The sequence below is a fragment of the Panthera tigris genome, chromosome D1, assembly GCF_018350195.1.
Source record: "Panthera tigris isolate Pti1 chromosome D1, P.tigris_Pti1_mat1.1, whole genome shotgun sequence".
Classification (NCBI taxonomy): Eukaryota; Metazoa; Chordata; class Mammalia; order Carnivora; family Felidae; genus Panthera; species Panthera tigris.
This window is the reverse complement of record NC_056669.1, coordinates 38,967,626-38,992,453: the sequence shown is the minus strand read 5'-3', so window position 1 is coordinate 38,992,453 and position 24,828 is coordinate 38,967,626. Positions and strand designations below refer to the sequence as shown.

Sequence of the window (24,828 nt, the reverse complement as noted above, 5' to 3'; positions counted from 1 at the left end):
GCTTCTAACTAAGCTGTAATAGTTTTAAAAAGAAAAAGACAGGCTGAGAATTTGTAAAATTCTCTGATGCAGTCAGAGAGTGAGGGATATTCTGTGACTGTCCTGATAGACTTTGCTGTATCTCAAAACTGCAGAATTAATGTAGCTAGCATAGTGGTTAATCAGATATAGTGGGCTGTCAAATTACAACATATGTTTAATTCGTAGCCTCCTTTGGTCTCTAGTGTGAAAGTTAAGTCATTTATAAGGGAGTGTGGCACCCTGAAAATTAGAATGGGAATATTTGTGGGTATTCAGATGACTCCAATAACCCCAACACTTCACTGAGCCTCACTGAGCCTTTCTTGCTGAAGAAGTTCCTCCTCTCTATCTGATGAGGCCGACCCATCCTGATTACAGACCCAGAATAACCTCATCAGAGAACACCTTGATATGAATTGTCAAGCCTCTTCAAGTTCCACTGCTAACTCTAGAACCCAGGGTGCTGTTACGGGGCCATTTACAACATCAAACCCAGAGGAGATATTGCATACCAAACCAATTGTATGATTTAAATAATTGTAATATGTAAACATGTAGGTAACATATGTGAGAATGGATGATCAGAGTGCTAGAACAGGGAGGAAAGAATAAAAATGTTAATTAGGCTGAATTTTATCAAATTTGGAAAACACACCAGAGATTCTGGAGTCAGTGGATTAAGTCTGGGCTGCTGAGAAGGGTTTTTTTTTTTTTTTTTCCTGATGTTCAATTTACATTCTTTTTTTAAAAAATTGTGGTTAAAATACACATCATATTTATCGTCTTTTTTCCAGTAAAATAAGACCAAGAAAAAGAGCATGTGGTTTCCTTGTTTTTAATTGAAGTATAGTTGACATATGATGTTGTATTAGTTTCAAGTGTACAAAACAGTGATTCCTCAATACTTTGCTCACCACAATAAGTAATATTTGCCATCTTAATCATTTTTAAGTGTACCATTCATTAGTGTTAAACACATTTGTCATACATACATTGTCATACAACTAATCTCCAGAACTCTTTTCATTTTGCAGAACCCCAAACTCGATACCTATTAAACAATTCCATATTTTCTTCTCCCCCCGGCCCCTGGAAACCACCATTTTACTTTCTGTTTCTATGAATTTGACTACTCTAGATCCCTCATAGAAGTAAAATCATACAATATTTTTCCTTTTGTTACTGGCTAATTTCACAGAGCATATTGTATGTACCATGTTTTATCATCCGTCAGAATTTCCTTACTTAAGGTTGAATAATATTCCATTGTGTGTATAGACCACATTTTCTTTATCCATTCATAGACTGAGAGACAGTTGAGTTGATTCCACCTTCTGACTTGTGAATAATGCTGCTATGAAGATGGGTGTACAAATACCTCTTGACAAGACTCGACTTTAAAATCCTTTGGGTTTACAACCAAAAGTGGAATCTCTGAATCATATGGCAATTCTATTTTTAGTTTTTTGAGGAATTCCCACACTATTTTCCATAGGAGTTTTCCATTTTACATTCCTACCAACCACATACAAGAGTTCCAATTTCCCTACATTCTCTCCAAACTAGTTATGGTTTGTTTTTTTTTTTTATACTAGCCATCCTAATGGGTAGAAAGTGGTATCTCATTGTGATTTGGATTTGCATCTCCCTAATGATTTATGATGTTGAGCATCTTTTCAAATGTTTGTTGGCTATTTGTATATCTTCTCTGGAGTAATGTCTATGCTGATCCTTTGCTCATTTTTTAACTGGGTTGTTTTTTGTTGTTGTTGAGTGGTAGAAGTTCTTTATATATTCTAGCTACTAACTCCTTATCAGATATTTAACTTGCAATTATTTTCTTCTATTCCATAGGTTGCCTTTTTACTGTCAATTGTTCCCTTTGATACACAGAAGTTTTAAATTTTGATGTAGTCTGATTTATCTATTTTTTACTTTTGTTGCCTGTGCTTTTGGTGTTCAAGAAATTATTGCCAAATCAAATGTCATGAAGATTTGTTTCCCTTATGTTTTCTTCTAAGAGTTTTATAGTTTAAGCTCTTACAGGTCTTAGGTCTTTGATTCATTTTGCATCGGTTTTTGTATACAATATGAGGTAAGGGTCCAACTTCATTCTTTTGCATGTGGATATCCAGTTTACCTAACATCACTTGTTAGAAAGATTCATTTCCTCCATTGGTTTTAGCACCCTGGTTGAAAATCATTTGACCATATATGTGAGGGTTTATATCTGGGCTTTCTATTCCATTGGTCTATATGGCTTTTTGCCAGTATCACACTATTTTGATTACTGTAGCTCTATAATAAGTTTTGAAATCAGGAAGTGTGAAACCTCCAACTTTGCCATCTTTTTCAAGATTACTTTAGCCATTTGGGGTCTTGAGAATGGTTCTAATTGATTTAATTAAAAATCAATAATGATTTAATTATTAATTTAATTATTTTATGATCTGCTAGGTTTCTATTATCTCTGGGTTCAATACTGGTCTATGACAAATGAACTTGAGATGTCATGAATACCTTTGTAAGTTAGGAGAAGTAATACAAAGACTTTGAGAACTAGGAATAGCACAGTGGATTTATCAGGTGTGACCCATGCATTCATCCCTAAATATGTCACCCAGAACTTTCTATGGCATAGAGAAACACACTAGTGAGAGAAATGCAGGCATATGTAAAAGTGCTAGAGTGGATCTTTTCCATGCATCAAAAATAAATGTGAGGATGCTGTCTTTGAAATGTGCTTCCTAATGTGAATGAAGTTAATGGGATTAGATTCTAGGGTGGCAAAAGCCAAGCATCAGTACTCAGCTCTAGTGGCACAGAAGGTATGATTAGTATAGCAGTTAGTAGGGTAAGTTCAGTAATCAATGATTTGGCCCACAGGATCTTCATGGTGCCTAAATCATCACAGGGACCTTGAATAAATAGAAGAACATCCTACTATGGTACTACTTGATTTGTATAACAAAACAAAACAAAACAAAACAAAACAAAACAAAACAAAACAAAACAAAAAACAGCTATAGGTCTGGCAAATGCAGCCCTAACTTTAGCCACCACATTTGAAATTCAGAGCCCCTTATTTAATTTCCATTCCCAAATTAGTTTACAGACCATGGATCCCTTGAATAAAGAGAAGACTATGACAATATCACTGTAAGTATTATAGTTCTCCCAATCAGCTTCTCTAAACGGGCTTATGGAATGGCCATATTCCCAATTTGGAGATAACTAGATTGGCTTTTGGTCCACATAATTAAAAAAAAAAATTTTAATGTTTATTTATTTTTGAGAGAGAAAGACACAACATGAACAGGGGGTGGGGGACAGAAAGAAAGGGAGACACAGAATCTGAAGCAGGCTCCAGGCTCTGAGCTGTCAGCACAGAGCCCGATATAGGGCTCAAACCCACAAGCTGTGACATCATGACCTGAGCTGAAGTTGGATGCTTAACTGACTGAGCCACCCAGGCACGCCTACATCAAAATTTTTTAATGTCTATTTATTTATTTTGAGAGAGAGACAATGAGGTGGGGGCTGAGAGGGAGAGAGAGAATCCCAAGCAGGCTCCATGCTGTCAGCGCAGAGCCTGATGTGGGGCTTGATCTCACAAACTGCAAGATCATGACCTGAACTGAAATCAACAGTTGGATGCTTAACTGACTGAGCCACACACGTGCACCTACACCAATTCTTAGAGAGGAAAAAAGCCACTGTGGCCCATAGGTGAGAGTGAAGACTCATAGAGGCCAAGTGATAAATGGAATCCTGCCTGTGTCCAACTCATATGGGGCCCCTGAGTCTATTCTGTGGCTAATTCCTGAGTTACTAAGTGTAGAGTTAGAATACTTGGCAACTTGCAAAATCCACACATGAGGTCACTTACAGTAGTGTCAAATGGAAGCCCCTGACGCTCCTCCTCCCAGTGAAAATATAAACCAAAAGGAATGTCACATATATGAAGGCATCACAGCAGTTGGTGTCAAATTAAATACTTCATAGGTGCAGAAGTAATGATTCTTATTTTAGTCACTCAACTCACCTACTTGGCCTCTACTTAAAATAGATCATCTTAGGTCACACACATAGGACTAGAAATCTCAATACCACCCAAAGTAATCTACACATTCAATGCAATCCCAATCAAAATTGCACCACCATTCTTCTCAAAGCTAGAACAAATAATCCTAAAATTTGTATGAAACCACAAAAGACCCCGAATAGCCAAAGTAATATTGAAGAAGAAAACCAAAGCGGGAGGCATCACAATCCCAGACGTTAGCCTCTACTACAAAGCTGTAATCATCAAGACAGTATGGTACTGGCACAAAAACAGACACATAGACCAATGGAATAGAACAGAGAACCCAGAGTTGGACCCACAATTATATGGTCAACTAATCTTTGACAAAGCAGGAAAGAACATCCAGTGGAAAAAAGACAGTCTCTTTAGCATATAGTGCTGGGAGAACTAGACAGCAATATGCAGAAGGATGAAACTAGACCACTTTCTTACACCATTCACAAAAATAAACTCAAAATGGATAAAAGACCTAAATGTGAGATAGGAAACCATCCAAACCCTAGAGGAGAAAGCAGGCAACAACCTCTTTGACCTCAGCCACAGCAATTTCTTGCTGGACACATCTCCAAAGGCAAGGGAATTAAAAGCAAAAATGAACTATTGGGACCTCATCAAGATAAAACGCTTCTGCACTGCAAAGGAAACAATCAACAAAACTAAAAGGCAACCGATGGATTGGCAAAGTTATTTGCAAATGACATATCATATAAAGGGTTAGTATACAAAATCTATAAAGAACTCACCAAACTCCACACCCGAAAAACAAATAATCCAGTAAAGAAATGGGCAGAAGACATGAATAGACACTTTTCCAAAGAAGACATCCAAATGGCCAACAGGCACATGAAAAGATGCTCAACATCACTCATCATCAGGCAAATACAAATCAAAACCACCCTGAGATACCACCTCACATGGGTCAGAGTGGCTAAAATGAACAAATCAGGAAACTAAAGATGCTGGTGAGGATGTGGAGAAATGGGAGTCCTCTTGCACTGTTGGTGGGAATGCAAACTGGTGCAGCCACTCTGCAAAACAGTGTGGAGGTTCCTCAAAAAATTAAAATAGATCTACCCTATGACCCAGCAATAGCACTGCTAAGAATTTACCCAACGGATACAGGAGTGCTGATGCATAGGGGCACTTGTACCCCAATGTTTATAGCAGCACTTTCAACAATAGCCAAATTATGGAAAGAGCCTAAATGTCCATCAACTGGTGAATGGATAAAGAAGATGTGGTTTATATATACAACGGAATACTTCTTGGCAATGAGAAAGAATGAAATCATTCCATTTGCAGCAATGTGGATGGAACCGGAAGGTATTATGCTGAGTGAAATAAGTCAGTCAGAGAAGGACAGATATGATATGTTTTCACTCATATGTGAATCTTGAGAAACTTAACAGAAGACCATGGGGGAAGGGAAGGGGAAAAAATAGTTACAAACAAAGAGGGAGGGAGGCAAACCACAAGAGACTATTAAATACAGAGAACAAACTGAAGGCGGATGGGGGGGATGGAGGAGAGGGAAAATGGGTGATGGGCATTGAGGAGGGCACTTGTTGGGATGAGCATTGGGTGTTGTATGTAAGCCAATATTAAAAAAAGAAAAGATCAATAAGATTACTAAAACTAACAGACTGACTAGGGAAAAAAAGGAAATCAGAAAAGCATCCAATTTCTCAGCAGCAGTGCTGGAAAGTAGATGAGCGATGCTGGCAGGCATAATAAATTTGTGTTGTTTAAGCCACTAAGGCTGTGGTTATTTGTTATGGCAGCAATAGAAAACCAATAGAAATTCCTTCAAAATTCAGTTTGTTCCTATATACCTTTTCTTGGCCAACTGCTAGAGGATGTGGTCTTCTAAAATAAAGGAGTAAATTAAAAAAGAGGAAGACAGCGGTTTAGGAAACTGGAAGACCTAGTCCCTGGGTAGAGGACAAGGGAAGGTCCTGGGAAGAGCAGGTATTCTGCAGACAGAGAGATCTGCCAGCCCAGGGAAGAGCAGCTGACAACCCAGGAGGTGTGGGGGAGGGGTGCTGGCAGATACTTGATGTGTGTAGACAAGTCACAAAGGGACTCTCAACTGTTTTGAAAAATTGTGAAAGAATTAGTGATAGTGACATAAAAAACTAAGCCAGAAACAAAAAGGAAGTTTTAACTCCAGAAAAGCAAGATTGTTTTTAAAAAGGAAATATGATTGTCATATCCTACTTGTCTTAGAAGTCAACTCTATTTGCATGTTTTAATAATACAGATGTAGAAGTAACTTGATTGGAAGGATACAGGGAAGAAAATTAGGTTAAGGACTGTTTTTTCCCTTGCTGCTTTCCTTTCCTGAATATTCTTTCCATGCCTGAGTATTTTGTGAATTTGACTATGATATGCCTTGTCGATGGTCAGTTTTTGTTGAATCTTATGGGAGTCCTCTGTGCTTCCTGGATTTTGATGTCTGTGTCCTTCCCCAGATTAGGAAAGTTTTCAGCTATACTTTGCTCACACAAAACTTCTGCTCCTTTTTTCTCTCTCTTCATCTTCTGGGACTTCTACGATTCAAATGTTACTCCTTTTTAATAAGTCACTGAGTTCTCTAAGTCTTGTATAGTAATCTTTTGCCTTTGTTTCCCTCTTTTTTTCTGCTTCATTATTTTCCATAATTTTATCCTCTATCTCACTGATTTGCTGCTCTCCTGTGTCCATCCTAGCTGTCACGGTATCCATTCGAGATTGCATTTTGTTTATAGCATTTTTAATATCAGCCTGACTAGATTTTAGTTCTTTTGTCTCTGTAGAAAGAGATTCTCTGGTGTCATCTATGCTTTTTCAACTCCAGCTATTATTCTTATAATCATGGTTTTAAATTCTAGTTCAGACATCTTACTTATATCTGTGTTGATTAAGTCCCTGGCCATCATTTCCTCCTGTTCTTTCTTTTGGGGCGAATTGTTCCATCTTGTCATTTGGGGGAAGAAAAACATTAATAAAATAAAAAATTAAAATTAAAAAAGAAACAAAACAAAATCAAATCAAATAAAGGAAGCTAGATCCCAGGTGTGTTTCAGTCTGTTTGTTGAAAGAAGCTTGATAGAATAGAGGAAAAAGAAAAAGGAAAGAAAAAAAAAGTTAAAAGTTAAAAAAAATTACAAATTAAAAAAATTTAAATAGTAAAATAGAATAAAAGAAAATAAAATAGAATAAAAAATTTTAAAAAATCTGCTCTTTTTGTATCCGAGAAAGAGAAAAAAAGAAAGGAAAAAAAGAAAAGAAAGCAAAAGCAAATAAAATGAACAAATAAGTGAACCAGCTAACACAATGAAACCCAAGTGAACTTACATCCAGTTTCCCCTAGAACTGAAACTTTGAATCACACAACATACACTAAGCAGGTGGAGGGATTTGTGCTGGCCTTTTGGGGGATATGGCTGGAGGGCACAGTTGGGTGGGGCTTGGTGTAATGGCTCCATTTTCCACTTGGTGGCACTGCTTAGTTTACTGGGGTGGATCTGTGAGTGTGTGTGTGTGTGTGCGCACGTGTGCATGTAGGGGTGAAAATGGCCTCACCCAGCTCCCCAGTCTCTGGCACAGGAACTTTGCATTCTCACTGGCCCGCGATCAAGCACCCCTCCTTTGTCTCAGGCCTCCGTCCACTCCCCACCTTTACTCTGTGTCCAAGCTGTCTGCCTGCCAGGTGGCCCCTCCCTCCAGAGTTTTATCTCAGATGGGGTTGTGTTTCAAAACCCCATGCTCCAGGGCCCCCTGGCACTTGGACCTGTGCTACTCTCTAGGGGAGGGTCTCACTGAGCAATGGACAGGTGCCGGCTTGCCCCAGAAAACATTCGTGCAATCTCACAGCAGCAGAGGGTCAGAGGTTATGGCAAATCACAACACATGGCTGGTGCCAGATTTCCCTGCACTCTGGTGTCTTTGTCCCAACACCAACCAACATAGATGCTCTCCGGGGTCCCCTGGGACCTTTGCCTGCGAGAAGGCCATAGGGTCTCTACCAAATGCACTCCAAGCAGGGGAACGGCTTCTTCCTGTGTGGCACATGGACTCCTTGGACCCTACCACCTGCTACTGGGGATTTGCCCCGCTTCTTCACCAGAACATCTCCAGGCACTGAGTTCCGCTGTTTAGAGGATCCTGGTGGTATTGAAACTCTCTCCTTTCTCCCTGTCAGTAGTTTTGGGGAACAGATTTCTTGTCCAGTCTCTTGTGAGTGTTTTCACTCTTTCTCTCTTTCTCTCCAGCTGCTTTCAGGGGGAGTGCTTTTCTTGCACAATCCCAATGCACTGAACTCTCCCCCTTTCTCTTTCTCTCTCTGTCCTCTCTCCACAAAAACAGCTCTCTACCCTCTGCAGCACCATGGCTTTCCTCTCCCCAGTTCACCTCTCCACACTGCATACCTGCCAAGTTCTGGGGCTCAAGTTATGCAGATTGTTGCTTTAATCTTCAGGTCAATTTCCTAGGTGTTCAAAATGGTTTGACGCTGATCTCGCTGGGTTTCAGGGATGAGACAAGCTCAGGTCCACTATACTGCCTCTCCATCTTAACTCCTCTTATTTGTTCCTTCTTGCACTACTCCTTGAAATGAGAGAGAATAGTGGGGCAAGGGCGGGTACACAGAGATGTCAAAACAAGATGCTAATGACCTGATCTCACAGCACTATGAGCATCTTCTGCCACCTGCCTGTAGGCAACACTCAAAGGCAAGCTTGTTTCCCCAGTCAATGCTCCCTTGCCACCTTCCAGATTTGCCCCTGGCCCCAGACACTCTCGCATGCCTCCCATTACCCTAAAGCCTAGAGCTTGGTCAGCAGCATAGAAGCCCTAGAGGCACATCATACCAGTTTGGAGCAGTAAGGGTTTAGTTGAGCTCTCCCTGTTCAGTCTGAGGACCCTGAGGCCTGGGCTGGCTATGAGACAGCTATTTGCCTTGACAACCTATTATGGTTGGTCAAGCAGGGCACCAGCAATCTGGAAGTCACTTACAGTTCGTTTGTAAGATGTGTCTAACCAGAATTGAGTCCTCAAGGCAGCATAAGATCCTGCCTGTACCAGAACCATGGACTCATTGGCCATGAAGCTGCAAGGGCCTTGGGGTCCACCTAGTAGTCAAGCATTTCCCAAAGCAAAACTCAAGCACTGATTTTTAGGATGGCTAACAGGTTTTACCCCCAAAAAGTGTCTCACAATCAAGAAATTTGTAGAACCTTGAATTAAAAATAAATTAAGATTCTTTTTTACATGCCTTCTCAGAATTTAACTTCCAAGAAGGTAGAATTTCCTAAATTTTGCTGTGTGACCCTTCGCTGGAAGCCAAGTTTCCTTAACTGTAATACAGAAATGATAATGCCCACCTTGGAGAATTGCTGTGAGGTTGAATGAGATCATGAGCTGAGAAGCATTTAGCATAGTATCTCACATATTAGGGGTCAGCAAATTTTACTTCCCTTCTCTTTCTCCTACGCCTTTCATTGTTCTTCCAAATCTTCCCCTAGGCTCGGTAAATTACCCCTATATACAACCTTCTGTGAAATTATGTGAAACCGATTTCCTGGCCTCTTGATGGCATCAGAGTATTTATGTATGCCACAAAGCTTCCTACCCAGCTTATCTGGAGGACAGAGGAACCCCGGAACCAATGGGGCAGAAATCCTGGTAAACACAAAAATGCGGCACCCACGGCACAGTGCGAGTGGGGGGACCTATCCCGTCTCCAGTGGCAGCTTTGCCTCCTCCCGAATCACCAAGGACTCACAGGTGGAGTCCTAAGTTCTCAGCACAGATTCACAATCACAAAAGAGGCGACGTGGCTGCCAGCTCACTGGAAGAAGCTCTAGACCAAGATGAGAGGTTTTCAGCTGGCTATTTACCCTAGCCAAAGCATGGTGGCACTTCCTCAGTTGTGAAATGCAGGGATGTGGGCAGATGATCTTCACGCTTTCTTCGTAATTTGCACAGATCCCCATTTTAAAAGTTACCAGCTGTAGTTTAATCAGAAGTCCAAGAAACATAGTCCATGCACCCCAAATATATTTTATTGAGAGCGGAGCAATTACAATAAAGTACTCATTACGGCACACTGGAAAGGCTCAAGTCCTACAAATTTCACATTCACAAATACAAATCGCTGTTTGCTCTGAGGCACACAGGGAACAAGGGGAATGGGGAAGACAAGGTACTGACAGGAGACCCGGATCTATGGGCCATCTGTGAGTCTTCCTCCAGGGAAGGGCCTTCTCTGACTTGGCAGTATTTCTAAAATTTTTTTTTACATTCATTTATTTTTGAGAGACAGAGAGAGACAGAGTGTGAGCAGGGGGGGGGGGGCAGGCAGAGAGAGAGGGAGACACAGAATCCGAAGCAGGTTCCAGGCTCTGAGCTGTCAGCACAGAGCCCGACGCGGGGCTCGAACCCACGAACTGTGAGATCATGACCTGAGCCGAAGTCAGATGCTTAACTGATGGAGCCACCCAGGTGCCCCGGCAGTATTTCTAGATTCCCTTAGAGAGGAGCAAAGCAAAGCTCTCCACATGATTCCAGAGCAGGACCAACTATCTGTAGTCTTGCTACCTATTCTCTTTCTAGTTCAAAGAATTTCTATGGCAGCATTAGGATGAAACGATTAGCTACTTCTGGACACCACAGAGACAGGAGGCACAGGCATGGGAGCCATTTGGCCTGAAAAATCCATCTTGGGATCCATACGGGCTTAGAAGCCTCTCTGTCCCATGGAAGTCAAACACTTCAAACATTCTCATAAATAGACTAGTATAATGAACCCCCATGTCTCATTATAGGAAAGCAGATGATAAGACTGAGTTCAATTTCAATTAACAGCCAAGAGATCTAAGTAAACCTTGGATAAAGCCCTTCTCCCCAAACCTCAGTTTTCTACTCAGCTGCATATCCATGTTTGCTTTCAAGTCTATCTGGTGTTAGAAAGGAACCTAAAACCAGTGTGAGAATGGCAATTACTTAGGGTGGGTGAATTAAGCACTATTCTGCCTTTGTCTCCTGGGTGACCTAGTGAGTCACTCAAGACCAGATGAACGATGATGAAAACAGTCTCTGGAATGATATTTCCCTGGCATGTTGAGTCCTTAAAGACCATCACAATGTCGTAGGTTTCTGTAAGTGACACGTGAGCCACTAGGGTGATGTTGACAAGTGAGTTGTCTTCAGGGAACTGGCGTGAAGAAGCCTTATTATTTAGACAACACAGAGAAGTGGCCTGTCTAGACAGCTTGCAAGGATGAAGTGTCTAAGTACGATTATTTCTGGCATGTTGGAAAGACTGCTCCATCATCTCCTGTAAAAGCAGGGCAGTGTTTTTACCACCTCTTGTTCTATGTGAGTGCAAAGGAGAAGGAATTATGCCTCCTTGGATGAGTTTTGTTCCCTGGCTCATCACGACGGCCGCCATCTGAGAAGAGATACTTCATCTGGGTCTTTCCCACCGCTGGGTACAGGATGACAGCAGTCTGTTGGCTTTGACAGCCTTCTCCTTGTGTTCCTCTCCCACCTCTTCTTCCAACTCTTCCCGTGGACACTGTTCCTGGGAGAGGGGCTCACGAGTTCCCTGCTATGCCCTGTTTCTTGCTTATCTCTACAGGGAAAAGTGTAATTCAGAACGGAATGAAAAGTGCATGCACACACATGCACACACACATGCGCACAGACAAAGGAAAAAAGTTGCAGGTGAATCCACAGCACGTTAACAAAACTCATCACAGTTGGTGGGAGAACGGGGTGATTTTTGTTTTCTTCTTTGTGCTTTTCTAAATTTTCCGAAGTTTTATAATAATAATTCTTTAAGAGAACTCAGTAATTTCTATTTGCTTTCAGGGACTGAATTGGCCCTGTCTTGTCATGTATCCAAGCCAGCCACCACACGGCTGTGATTCATCCTGGCCCAGGACTTTGGGAAGTGAGGCAAAAAAATGTGGCATCTCTGGCTCACTCACCTTTTGCTGGCATGAACCTTTTTCAAGCAGAGTTCTGTGCATCTGGGTCAGCCACACCCCAAGTATGACTCAGGTGTCCTTTGCAGATGTTCCATGGTAGGGAGTATTGTCAGGCAGCTGACTCAGCCCTCATGTGGGCTGCAGCTTCCCTGGGTTCTCTGGCTCAGGGAACCCAGGTGATATGCTTTGCAGCATTTCTTGGACAGGAATTCACAAACACATGTCTAATTGGGTGTTGCCTTTTAGTTTTCACACCAAATGGGGTAGAAGGCTAGACAGAGCTTCCTGGGAAATGAAGACTCCCATGGCTTCTGTAGGACCTTGTTTTTAGCACTGTGAGGGCCATGGGTGAGAGGACAGGCTTCTTTTCCAGTCTCTGTCCTCAGGCCCTTTCCCAGCCTTAGTTGGAGAGAGAGCTCGCCCTCTGCCTCTTCTCACTCTCCCCTAACTCACTGCCACGATGGGCTCCACAGAAGACAGGTCTGTCTTCCCAGACTGCAGTTGGGAGGAGGGCAGGAGGTTGTTGGCTAGCGGAGCCCTCCGGCCACTGCTCTTCTCTGTCCAAGCCACCCTGAAGGAAGGGACTGGGGAGGGTGGCCTTTCCTCCTGGGGCTTGGGCAGCCTTTGGCACATGCTCAGTAATGCCTTCAGCTCGACCCTGAAGTTCTCGTTGAGCCAGCAGTAGATGAAGGGGTTGTAGCAAGTGCTGCTCATGGCAAACCAGTGGAAGGCGAAGTAGAGGGCGTTGTTGGTGTGGATGACCTTGCTGGACAGGAGGAGGACATAGCAGTTGAGGGGGAACCAGCAGAGGGCAAAGAGGACCACCACCAACATCAGCATCTTCATGGTCTTCTTCTTCTTCCGCCGCAGGGCCAGGTACTGCTCCGTGGTCACATCGCCGATCGTGTTGCACATCCACAGCTTCTTGGCCACGCGGGCATAGGCCACGGAGATGATGAGGAGGGGTAGGATATAAAGCAGGATGAAGGTGGCCAAGTCCAGATACTTCCAGAAGAGGTCAGCTGGCTCAGGGAAGTCTGGCAGGCACAGGGAGCGGACAACGTCCTCGCTGGTGACAGGGGAGAGGGAGACAGAGAAACAGAGATAGAGACAGAGGGAGGCAGAGAGAGAGGAAGAGAGAGGAAGGGTGTGCCATTAGTGTGGAAAGGCCTCGTCACAAGATTCTGGCTCTCCCACTAGATTGGGGGTTTAATAGAGACAAGGAAAACACCTGCTCTCTGTGTGTTGTCTTAAACTTATATAATTCCTAGCCTGTAACAGAGACCCAGTAAATATCTGTTCAATGAATGAATACAACACTGGCATTCCTAGTCTCATCCTGAGAGCACAATGTGCTCAGGAAATGTTGGAATTCCTCCATTCCAGAGGGGAACTAAGGAATGGGGCAAAGAAAAGATGGATCTTGGGAATGTGAGCGGCAAAGCCCGAATGAACACACCTTCAGCCAATCGTGTAACAAGTATCTATTTTCCATGGAATGTACCCAGTCCTCCTTGCAGAAACCCTAGAGCTGATGTGTTGAGACTCTGCAGACTACGACCCCCTGAAAGAGGGGGCACAAATCACCCACACAGGGCTGGCCAGTACCACCCTTGGTGTCCAAGCTCCCACTTTGGGGAAGTGAAAACCTTAGGGCCATTTTGATTGAAGGCGCAGTTTGAATACACTCACACGAAGGAAGTAAAGGATATATTACTTACAAATCCCAGCATGGAGACGCCAGGAGCTGAGGGGAAGGGCAGTCCTCTGTCCCAGGTCATGAGCAAGCAGGAGATAGAGAGCAGGGTTATAAGCACCCATTACTTATAGGGTGGTTGAGGCACAGTCACCAATTTTTCACAGCCTCAACCCGGAGTGGTTAGTTTATTTTTTGAGAGAGAGAGAGAAAGTGTGAGCAGGGGAGAGGGGCAGAGGGAGAGAGAGAGAGACTCTTAAGCAGGCTCCACACTCAGTGCAGAGCCCGATGCAGAACTGGGATCATGACCCGAGCCAAAATCAAGAGTTGGATGCTCAACTGGCTGAGCCACCCAGGTGCCCCTCTGAGTGGTCATTTTAAAACGTGACCCGGGGCACCTGGGTGGCTCAGTCAGTTAGGTGTCTGACTTTGGCTCAGGTCATGATCTCTGTGAGTTCAAACCCCAAGTCGGGCTCTGTGCTGACAGCTTGGAGCCTGGAGCCCGCTTCCGATTCTGTGTCTCCCTCTCTCTCTCTGCCCCTCCCCTGCTCGTGCTCTCTCAAAAATACATGTTAAAAAAAAAAAAATGGTGACCTGGAAAAGCAAGGCAGGAACTTGTGATGGAATCGTAACCTTGAGTCCCAATCTAAATGCCCAGACTGTGGGTGTGAACAAGGGTTGTCATACTGTTAAAATATCTAGGCAGCAACTCAAAATGGCTGTTTCTTCAGCGCATTATGTCGCTTGTGCGCTTGTTATATGTGCTGATGGCCATCACTACTGAAAGAAAGAGAATTCTCTTTGCTTTCATTAGCAGAAAAAAAAAGTAGCTCCCCATATGTGAAGGCAGATGGGGGTCTGAGTGCTAGGAGATTTGGGTATGCGATTCGTTCCGCTATCGTAGAATTTGGGGAGGGAGAAGCCTTTGTAAATTACAGTCGACCCTTGAGCAACATGGAGGTTAGGGGCACCGACCCCTGCGCCGTTGAAAACCCATGCATGACTTTTGACTACCCCCAAATCTAACTACTAATAGCCTACTATTGATGGAAGTCATATCGATAACATGAACAGTTGATTAATACACATTCTGTAGGTGTATGATACACTGTGTTCTTACAAGAAAGTAAGCTAAGGAAAAGAAAATGCTATTAAAATCATAAGGAAGAGAAAATACACTTACGGTAGTGTACCATATTAATCGAAAAAATCCACACAGAAGTGGACCCACACAGTCCAAACTAGCATTGCTCGGGGTCAAATGTAGTTGTAATCAGCCTTCAGAGCTTGTTCTCCTGACTCTGCTTATGTCATAGGCATGTGTGTTTTGAAGTGTATGTTTCAGGCGGAGCAGCACAGAGTTATTGCAGGACACACATGTGGCTACTGGTCTGGAGCGCCAGGATGCTAGCTCCCGGCCAACCCACAAGAAGCAGCTGGCACCTGTGATATTGTAGGGACCTAGCACTACCGTAGGACCACTAAAGTCATTTCCTACAGATCCACTAAGACCCAGAGGTGGCTGGGAGTTTTCGATTTCTGCAGGGAGCCCGGAATATGACAGCCCAGCGTCCCGGCCTCGAGGCTGAACAAACTCTGTGTTATCTTTGCTCTAGAGCCCCCTATGCTGCTGCCTGTAGCTTCTCCTGACATCCCTCCAATGCCAACATTGCACCCTCCCTTGGTCTCTTGCTATCCTGCCTGCTCACTCCCTTATCCATCACTCCCGGGAGCACTTCCTTTAAAAATCCCAAGCACGATCTGTATCTCAGGGTCTATTTCTAAGGAACCTCCTCTAAAACAAGTACGGACTGATGAAAATCACTCTAAGCTTGCTCATTCGTTCATCCATTCAGTAATTATGTATTGAGGGGCTGTTATATGGAGACAGTAGGTCAGGTGCTAGGGACACCAGGAAATTCTTGTTCTGCGACAGCACAGGACAAAGAAACCTGAACGGGAGGTAGGAGATAGAGCATCCTGCCTCAGACACACAGACACATGCGTGCTTTATTTATACGTTGTGCGAGAGAATGTAAACGTTGCCATTTTAAACGAGGCCTGGGTGACTTTGATTCTCAGTCTGTGTGAGTACCTGTCCCCAGCGAAAGAAGCTGTTGGCTCCTGCCCTGACCTCGCAGACAAGCTGGGTGGAGAATAAGGAGGGAGCTAAAGTTGCTGAGAAGAAAAGGTGAGGAAAAGCAGAACAAATGCCACAGATAGGCCCCAGACTTGGAAGCAAGACAATGGGAGACAGAAGTGCTGGGTGCAGCAGATACCGGTCACTCAGACTCAGAGGGGGCTCAGACTTCCCTCTGTCAGGGCCCTCTGAGTCCCCAAGCTGCTCCCGACTAGCCAACTCACCTGTACTTGAAGGTAAATAATTTCTGGCAGATGGCGTGTGGGAGTGAAAAGAACGTAGCCATGGTCCAGATGACCGTGACGTAGATGACACCTTTTGTGATCGAGATCCGGGGTTTTAATGGATGCATAATGACCTGGAAAACAAGCAAACTGTGCATCACTGGCTGAAGAAGTCTGGAAGCAGATCAAATCTCAATGACGGAGCTCACGTGCCACACTAAGGCAGGTAGGTCCTATTTATAAACAAGCACCCCTTCATTCAGTGTTAAGCCCCTGGGCTGCACCACCCCACAGTCCACCCCCAGAAGCAAAAAGAAGGTATCGTCTGGACTCAGAGACTCCAGATGGCTCAGATGCCTCTTACAGGTCATATGTAGCAGAACCAGAGTGCAGTGAGGGGATGGGGAAGGGGTGAAGCAGGAGGTCTGCTCCCATGACACCCACAAGGCCAGCAGAGGAACAAGCCACAATCAGCCTCCACCTTGGGATCCGATCTCATTCCGCCATGATTCTAGACCCCTTGGGTTATGGAGGGCTCTGAGAGGATCTGGGGTGACAAGCCTGGAGAGGAGTCTCTATTTGTCATGGGAAGTTGCACTGACATTTATGTGGGGGTTCGCAACACTGTTTACAAAAGCTATTTCTAACTTGTGGGGTCCAGCTTTCCCACCGCTTATAGTAAAGCCTGTGTTACAGGCTTTGAGCTGAAAAGCATTTTGGAATTACTACAGTTGGACAATCCATTCTGCTAAAAGGTTTAAATAAAGATTTGGGAACTCAACGGCATCCTCATGTTAAGATTAGGATCATTATTTCTTGAAAAAGGCATTCTGAGACAGGTGAATCCAGGGTCAGGGAGAGAGGTCCTCAAGAGCTGCCATCACCTAAGGATGTCATCCCAGGACACAGTGGACATTCTGGCTGTGTCCTCCCAAATTTTGTCTCCAGGTTCTTTCAAGATTTTATGAGAGGAAGTGACTAGGCTTTAGAAGCTGCTCAGCACAGCCCCCTTCTGGATTTTGCCATATTTGCCCCTCAGACTCCCTCGTTGTTCGGGTTGCTGAAGAAAGTGAAAGCCTGGGTCAGAGGCCCCAGACATCGCTCAAAGATTTCACTGCTTTGGGAAAAGGCCCCATGTTGGGGTTTATGTCACAGCAACGTGATCAGTGTTGGCAAGACTTAACCCCCTTGTTCCTCAGACCCACCTTTGGCCCAAGGGGCAACTGTCGGTGAGGCTGTGTTAAGTGGGGGTAAGCATCGGCCAGGTGGAAGTAATCCAGAGTCCCTCTTGTTGAATTAGGAGAGAAGGTTAAGAAAAGGCAGAAAACATTAGCATGCAGCCTTTTCAGACTTTGCCCAGAGTATCTGCAATATAAATGCCAAAATGGTGGAATTTCGGGGCTGAAGAGATCTCAAAGTTTGCCAAATCCAATTCCCTACCAGATAACGAACGTCCTCTAAAACATCTCTATCAAGTGTCATCCAGACCTTGCTTAAAAATGGCTGGGGAAATGAAACTCACTACCCGCCCCCCCCCCACCCCCACCCCGGCAGCTTCGTTCTGCTAGAAAATTCTTTCTCCTACTGAGCTGCACCTTTGAGTCTGCATCTTTGAGGCCTCCTCTCCTTTGCACCTCTTGCAGCTACTCAGAATAAATTCTTCCTCTCTCTGTCCTGCTGGCCCTTATGATATTGGCCACCTTGAGCCTTCTCAGAGTAGGGCGGCCTCATGATCAGGGCAGAGGTATGAAGCCAGACAGACCTCAGTGCTAATCCTGGCCTCATCATTCACCAGGCATGTGATCTCAGGAAGGCTACCCATGCCCTCTTCTGAGCTTCCATTCCTTGATTCGGCATAGACCTAAGTACACAACATGGATTTACTGAGTTAGCACATGCAAGGTGCTCGGCAGGGAGCCATCCTCTTCCCGGATAGAGTCCTCTTTGATTTCCTTTACCACAGCCACCATGTGCCTCTGGTGGGGCAGGGCAGTGGCTGCCTGCTCCTGCCACATGGCACCCTAGCTTGTTTTCCTCCTCAACAACTTGGGCCCCGGGGGCTCCATCCCCCTCGTCTCTGACCTGCAACGATTTGCCAATCTCTTTTCAACTGTGATTTTCGGGTTGGCTTTTCTCCCCCCCCCCCAAACAAGCTCGTTAATTTCTGAGACACAAAATATAAGCGATGAGCCTTTGTTACAACAACAAACTGGGAATAACTTTTTGTAGCACTTAGCACAAACGTTTTAAAGCGCCTAATCTAAGTGCTCATATTAGTCAATAAGAAGACAGATACACTTATTGAAAACTGTGCTAAAATACTGTCTCGAGGGTCCCTGCAGCTCCCCGGAAAGCAAAGCCGGAGGGGGAAGGACCGGGTGTTGGGGGTAGGTGCCCTCACCTGGTGGCGGTCCACAGCAATGGCCGTCAACGTCAGTGCTGAGACGTGCAGAGAGCAGTACTGGGCAAAGCGGCTGACGTGGCACATGCCTTTCCCGAACACCCATGTGCTGTTCACAAAGCGGACCTGGAAACCAGCCCACAGAGGTCAGAAGACAAACAGGGCCTTGACCCTGACACCCCTACCCCCATCCGTGGCCTCTGAGGAGCATCCCTTGGGAGGCATCTTCCGGCTCCTCTCTTCTTCCATTCTACACTACTAAATTGTGCATCACACGTGACTTTCTCCAGCTTGACTCATTTCCAATCATTCGATTCAACAAAACCTGATCATACCGCCGGGGCCAAGCCTTGTTAGGTGCCAGGAGGGCGTGGGAATACGTGGGCCTTGCAGTTGGACTTCCCACCTCTAACAGTTTGAAGCTATATGACCTTGGGCAAGGTGTGTATAATCTCTCTGAACCTCAGTTTCCTCATTTGTAAAAAAAAAAAAAAAAAAGGGGGGGGGGCTTAAAAACTTCTACGTTGTAGGCTTATTACATGGATTAAGGTTTTAAAAATCTATAAAGGGTGGAACACAACGTCTGGCAGATTGGTAGAGAGATATTCTTAGAAATATATAGTAGCTATTTTTATGGTAATAATAAAATCCATTCTCAGTCCACATGAGTTCAGACTAATGGGGGAGACCCACGTGAAAAATCACAACATAGCGTGTAGGCTGTGCTCTCTAATGTTGACTAAGCAGGCCTTACAACTTCATCTGGGAAGGGGCCTGAGGGGCCTGGAGGGGTGGGGGTGGGGCAGAGCGGGAGAACGGCAAGCTGCAGGACAGCGTGGGGCCCTCGGAGCAGCCCTAGGCCTCACCCCACATCATCCATGGCTACTTGCCCACTCAATCAGTGCCTGGGCAGCTCCTGTGAGTGATGCCCAGGCCCAAGAAACATCAAGCACCGATTCTGAACAAGGAGCTTCCGGTCTGGGTAGAGGACCCAGGCACCTCCGGATGCAAGAAAGACAGTATTCAGTGCCCACAGAAGGCCCAGACAGAGGGCTTCGGGGCCGCAGGGTGGGAACGGAGCGGGCTGAGGTAGAGGGGAAAAATGATAGAGAAAGATCTAGAGCAAGTCAGTCCGACAGAAAGAAGATCATGTAGTGGTGGCCAGCAGAGTCACCCGGGGCAAGGCCCTTGGGCTCCACAAGCACCACTGCCCCCATCTGTAAAATGCGGCTAATGGTCTTCACATGGTTGTTAGGAAAATCAGAGGAGAGATGACGCGTGTAAAGTAGGTGCGGCAGGGCCTCGAACACTAGTAAATACGCCCTCCACTACCCTCGTTATGACACATGAGGCATCGGAGACGAGCTTTAAGAATACGTGGCATTTGTACTTGTGGCAGTAAGAACAAAGGGCTTGGCGCTGAGTCAGAAATCCCAGGACCTATTTGAGGAAAGAGGAGTGGGATGGTTTGGCTGGAGGGTGAGAGTCGGGAGACACGGATTGTGTCGCTAGGACAGCAGCTTCATTCTCTGTGAGGCTGGCAGGTGGCAGCCACACGGGGCTTCTGAGCAGTCCGGGAACATTACAGAGCTAGAAATCCTTAGTTCCTCCCACATCCAGTACGTTGCAAAGTCAACCGGTGCCCCTCTCATCCCAAAGTCGTGGCCCTCGTCTCTCACCTGGACCTTTACAGCCTCCCAGCTGCTACCCTTGCCCTCCGGTCTTGTCCACTTGTCATTCAGCCTTCACTCTGCTGATGGGATTTTTCTTAACCAAAAATCAGATGACTGTCACCTTCCTGCTTAGAATCATCCTGGCCCTCAGGACAGAGCCAGATGCCTTAGGAGTCTCCAGGCCCATTCACAAGCTGGCCCCAGCCTTCCTCTCTGGCCCACCTGCACTTGTCCCCACCCCCCACCCCCTGTTCCTCTCCATTCCTCCCACCGTGCTTCCTGCCTCCTTGCTGCAGCTACATCAAGCCTCTCAACATTCCCTCAACACACCATGAACTCTGAAGCCCTTTGTTCTCCAGGTCCCTCTGTCTGCACTGAGCGTTCATCTTGACCTGGGAAATTCCTGCTCTTCCAGGCCCTTTAAAATGTCACGTTCTTTGCACAGTCTCCTTTGACCCTCTCATGAGACCCTGGCAGGACAGAATAAATGATTCTCTCCTCCAGGCTCCACAGCACTCCATACGTGTCTCTGCCATGGGAATTGTAAGTACCTGTTTGCTCTTCTCTCAATGACCAGGGCTGGGCTTCATGCTCGCTGTCGTGTGTAAAGTGAACAGAAAAGGAAACCAGGTTGCAAGAATACTGTCACCAACTAGCTGGAAGGCAGGATGCCTTACCTAGTCAATTAGCAATTGATACATCAGCTGTGGCACAAAGCAGCGTCCTAGGGTGGGGGTGGGGGGGGCATTGAATGGACTGGATTTCGTGGGTGGGGGGTGACCTAATGATCTCTGCCAACATTTCCAGAAGCTTCGATTTACTGCTTGACTATCAAATAGGCCCACGTGCACTGCCATTAAGTAGGAGTGTGAGGGCTTAGGAGATCCTCCCCCTCAACCCTTTCATTCTCCCTGCTTGCCAGCACCTTGCAAGCTCTGACAGGAATTCAGATTGGGGCAGTTACACGGGTCAGGTTCAAGGCCAGGCCGCTTTGGATTATCTTAGAGGAGTGCTGGGTTCTCAGGACCCTGATCCTCCTCTCTTGCAGGAGATCATCCAAGGCTGGACTTGTCAGGCCCCAGCCACAGCCCAGCCTGGGGTTCATGGTGTCTCTCTCCCATCCCCCAGCCTCTTCTGTGCATACTGCTCTGGGCAGTAGCACAGGGGCCATGCCCCGGGGCCAGTTCTCATCCTGGGTGTCCCAGCCCAACCCTAGCATTGCAGATGGTCAGGATAGAAACCAAGGGGGCAGGGGCAACCAAGGAGAGCCAGAGATACACAATCTCATGCTTCAAGGTAAGAGGCAGTTACCTTGGCAGGGTGGGGCCTGGTATTTGAAAGCCCTTTTGTCCTTGGCTAGAGAATATAAACTGGCAGGAGAGCAGGAAAAATCCATGTTTCAGAATAGTGGAAGCTTAGCATGGTCCAAGAAGCCCTCCTCACCCACCATCCCCAGCGCTAGGTGGCTTAGTGGACAGACCTCTGACTTGAGTCAGGAAAGTAATTCTCATCGTGGCTCGGCCAATTACTAGCTAAGTGACCCTGGACAAGGGATTGAACCTCTGTGTGCCTTAGTTTCCTCATCTGCAAAATGTAATATTCTTGTGAGGACAAAGGTAGAACGCAGTTTTAAAATGTGAGGTTTAGAAGGACGTGCATGCAGGTGGATGGATTTGTGGGAGTTCACCCTCTTCTGGCTTGTCTATTATTTCTGGTTGCGTGTGTGTATGTGTGAGAGAGAGACAGAGACACAGAGCAAGGTACGAACAGATACTGTTTTGGTAGTAACTCAAATAACGGTAAGGTTATTCCACAAGGTGAAAAAATGTAACACTCATGCTGCAGAAACATAAGGGGTAACTGTCAGTAGATTGCTCAGTCATCGCCCTCACGGTCCCAAACCACCCATGAGCACCAGGCTCCCAAGACACAGAGGGGCAGAAATGACACCACTAACGCTGAGCAGCCAAGGCTTGGGGACGGGAGCCACATCTGCCATGATGGGCACGTGCCCCCGGCCTATTCCTGGGCCCCAAGCCCACCTCATTCCCATGTCTTCCCCAACACACACTGCCTACACAGCCTCACTGTCAAACCACAAAAGAGAAACACAATTTAAAGAAGTGGTCTAGGAAAACGCACTGAAGTTTCCATGCACAATTAGCAACTGACATATCGGCTGTGGCACAAAGCAGTCTCCTAGGGTGGGGGTGTGGGAGAGCATTTAATGCACTGGATTTTGGGGGTGGGGGGTGACCTAACAATCTCTGCCAACGTTTCCAGAAGCTTCGATTTACTGCTTGACGATCAAATAGGCCCACGTGCACTGGTCATTTGCTCCCGGCTGAGCACAGACACTCCAGTCATTGACCCCATGGCCCCCAGCTGCAGAAGGTGATGAGACAGAGACCGAGAGGGGAAGAGAACGAGAAAAGGAAGAAGGACGGAAGCAAGGGAGGGAAAAGGGAGGGTAGAGACCCAGATGGAGGAACAGACAGAACGACAGTCACAGAGAGGGAAAAAGATGAAGACACAAAGAAAACGGAGAGGGACAGAAAGTCTACGAAGTGGAGAGAGTTGAGAGGGGAGCTGAGAGGGCAGAGGGGGAAGGAGCTGGAAAGGCGCAGCCAGCCAGCGGGACCCAGGAAGCGCGGACGAAGAGAGGGGCTGGGGCAGCGGGGCGGGAGGGGAGCGGAGGGCTTGGGGGAAGGAGAGCCGAGCCCGCCACGGCCGGGCGGGCGGGAGCCGGGGCCTCACCAAGGTGAAGGGCGTGTTGAGCAGCGTGATCATGATGTCGGCGACCGCCAGGTTGACGATGAAGAGGCTGGTGGCCGAGTGCATCCGCTGGTTCTTGAAGATGACATGACAGACCAGCACGTTGCCGAAGAGCGAGAAGACGATGATGAAGGAGTAAGCCACGATGAGCAGGGCTTTCACCGTGGGGTTCTGGGACTCGGCCCCGTAGCGCCTCCGGCCCACAAAGTTCTGCCAGTCGGAGAAGGTGTAGTTGCTCCAGAAGAAGTGCGAGGCGTTGGGCACGGCCAGGGCCGCCTCCAGGCCCGGCTCGTCGGCCCGGCCCTCGGGGCGCTCGGCGGCTCGCACCAGCGGGAGCAGGCAGAGCAGCACCCCGCGCGGGCCCATCCCGCAGCAGCCCCAGCGCCGCGCCCGCGCCCACGCCCGCCCGGAGGGGAGCGCGCGGGGCCGCCGGCCGCACTTCGCCGGCGCTGCGCCCACCCGGCCGCGAGCGCGCGGGCGCCTCCGCCTCTCGGGCGGCTCGGGCTCGGGCTTCCGCTCCGGCTCCGGCTCCGGCTGCGGTGACGCGCGCCCGCTCCGCCCGGCCGGCCGCCTCTGCGGGAACGCAACTCCGCGGGGCTTCCACGGCGCTCTCCCCGGCGCGCGTTCGCCCGCTGGCTTGCCGGCGCCCCCCCCCCCCCGCCCGCTCCCACGCCGGGAATGCAACTCCGCCCGGCTTCCGAGCCTCTTTCCCCGCCGCGCGCACTCCGCCCGCTCCCACGCCGGGAGCGAAACTCCGCCCGGTTCGCAGGGCTTTTCCTAAGTCACACTCGCCCCTCCATCCCGCCTCAGCCTAGTTACGGCCGAGGGAGCAGGCGGGCGGGCGGAAGACGCCCGCGGCGGGGGGGTGGGGGGGGGGTCGGGGGGGGCGCGGCAGGGGGTCAAGCTGGGTCTGCCGGCCCCAGGCTGCTCCCCGTGCAGAGACTCGGGTGCCTTCCACCTGTTTCCGTCAGAGCGTCCGCCCTGCGGTGGATCCCAGTCCGGCAGTGCTGGGGACACAGGCGAGCGATGCCATAGATGTCACTAGGGTTTCTCCAAGCCCCCTCACTGACCCCACTTCGGACTTGCTGGACGTTTTGTTTCCTTAAGGTTCTTAAAACAGTGTGGGGCGGAGGGGGGGGGGCGGGCTTGGTTTTCCAAAGAAAACCTTCAAAGCAGGACACTCTTCTGCCAGTATCAGAGAATCAAAGGAATAATAAGTAGGTTTTGAAGCTGTAGTAAGGGAGATTATCCACGCGTTTTGTTCTCTGCCTACTTTACAGGAAATCTTGATCTCTCGCCCACCCGTTTTCATTCCTACTGTGAAATCTCTCCTAGTCACCCCAGACGGGTCACCCATTAACCCCCTCCCGTGGAATCGGGATCATAGCACAGCTGTGTCACTTCCTAGCTATGGAATCCTGGGCGAGTTACGTAACTTTTCTGGCCTCGGTGAAAGGATTTCCTTTTCCCGCGCGTGGGGTTTTCGGAGACCCCTGTATGGATGTCCCACCACCTTGCTCTCGGCGCTAGATATGCAGTAATTGGTTGACTACTTGTAACTGACCTCCCCCCCCCCCATTCAAATGGTAAACGGTAGACTCTTTATTCTGTCATTTCCCCCAGCTGAGTGAGCAGTGCCTTTGGGCCGGGACTCCCATCAAAGGACTCCATCAAAGGGGACTCCCATCAAATAACCCTCTGAGAAGTCCACTTGGCCCAGGGGAAAGCCTGCTCCTCTGTCCCACCCAAACCCTGGGGAATGGGCCCCTCCCACCAGCCACCTCTCACTTTGGAATTTTCCAGGAAAGTTAGATGTCAGCTTCTTTACCCCTTCAAAC

The 24,828-nt window shown here is 47.2% G+C and overlaps 1 protein-coding gene across 1 annotated transcript; it reads right to left on the bottom strand.

Annotated features, from left to right (window-relative positions):
* Window positions 1–10,540: 10,540 nt before the first annotated feature.
* Window positions 10,541–23,356, bottom strand: GPR83 (G protein-coupled receptor 83). The gene is made up of 4 exons (XM_042958580.1): window positions 22,973–23,356; window positions 18,543–18,668; window positions 16,142–16,275; window positions 10,541–13,150 (listed from the first exon to the last, which is right to left on the bottom strand). Exons 1-4 carry the CDS (start codon window positions 23,354–23,356, stop codon window positions 12,526–12,528), a joined length of 1,269 nt encoding a protein of 422 aa, XP_042814514.1. The 3' UTR covers window positions 10,541–12,525.
* Between the last annotated feature and the right edge of the window lie 1,472 nt (window positions 23,357–24,828).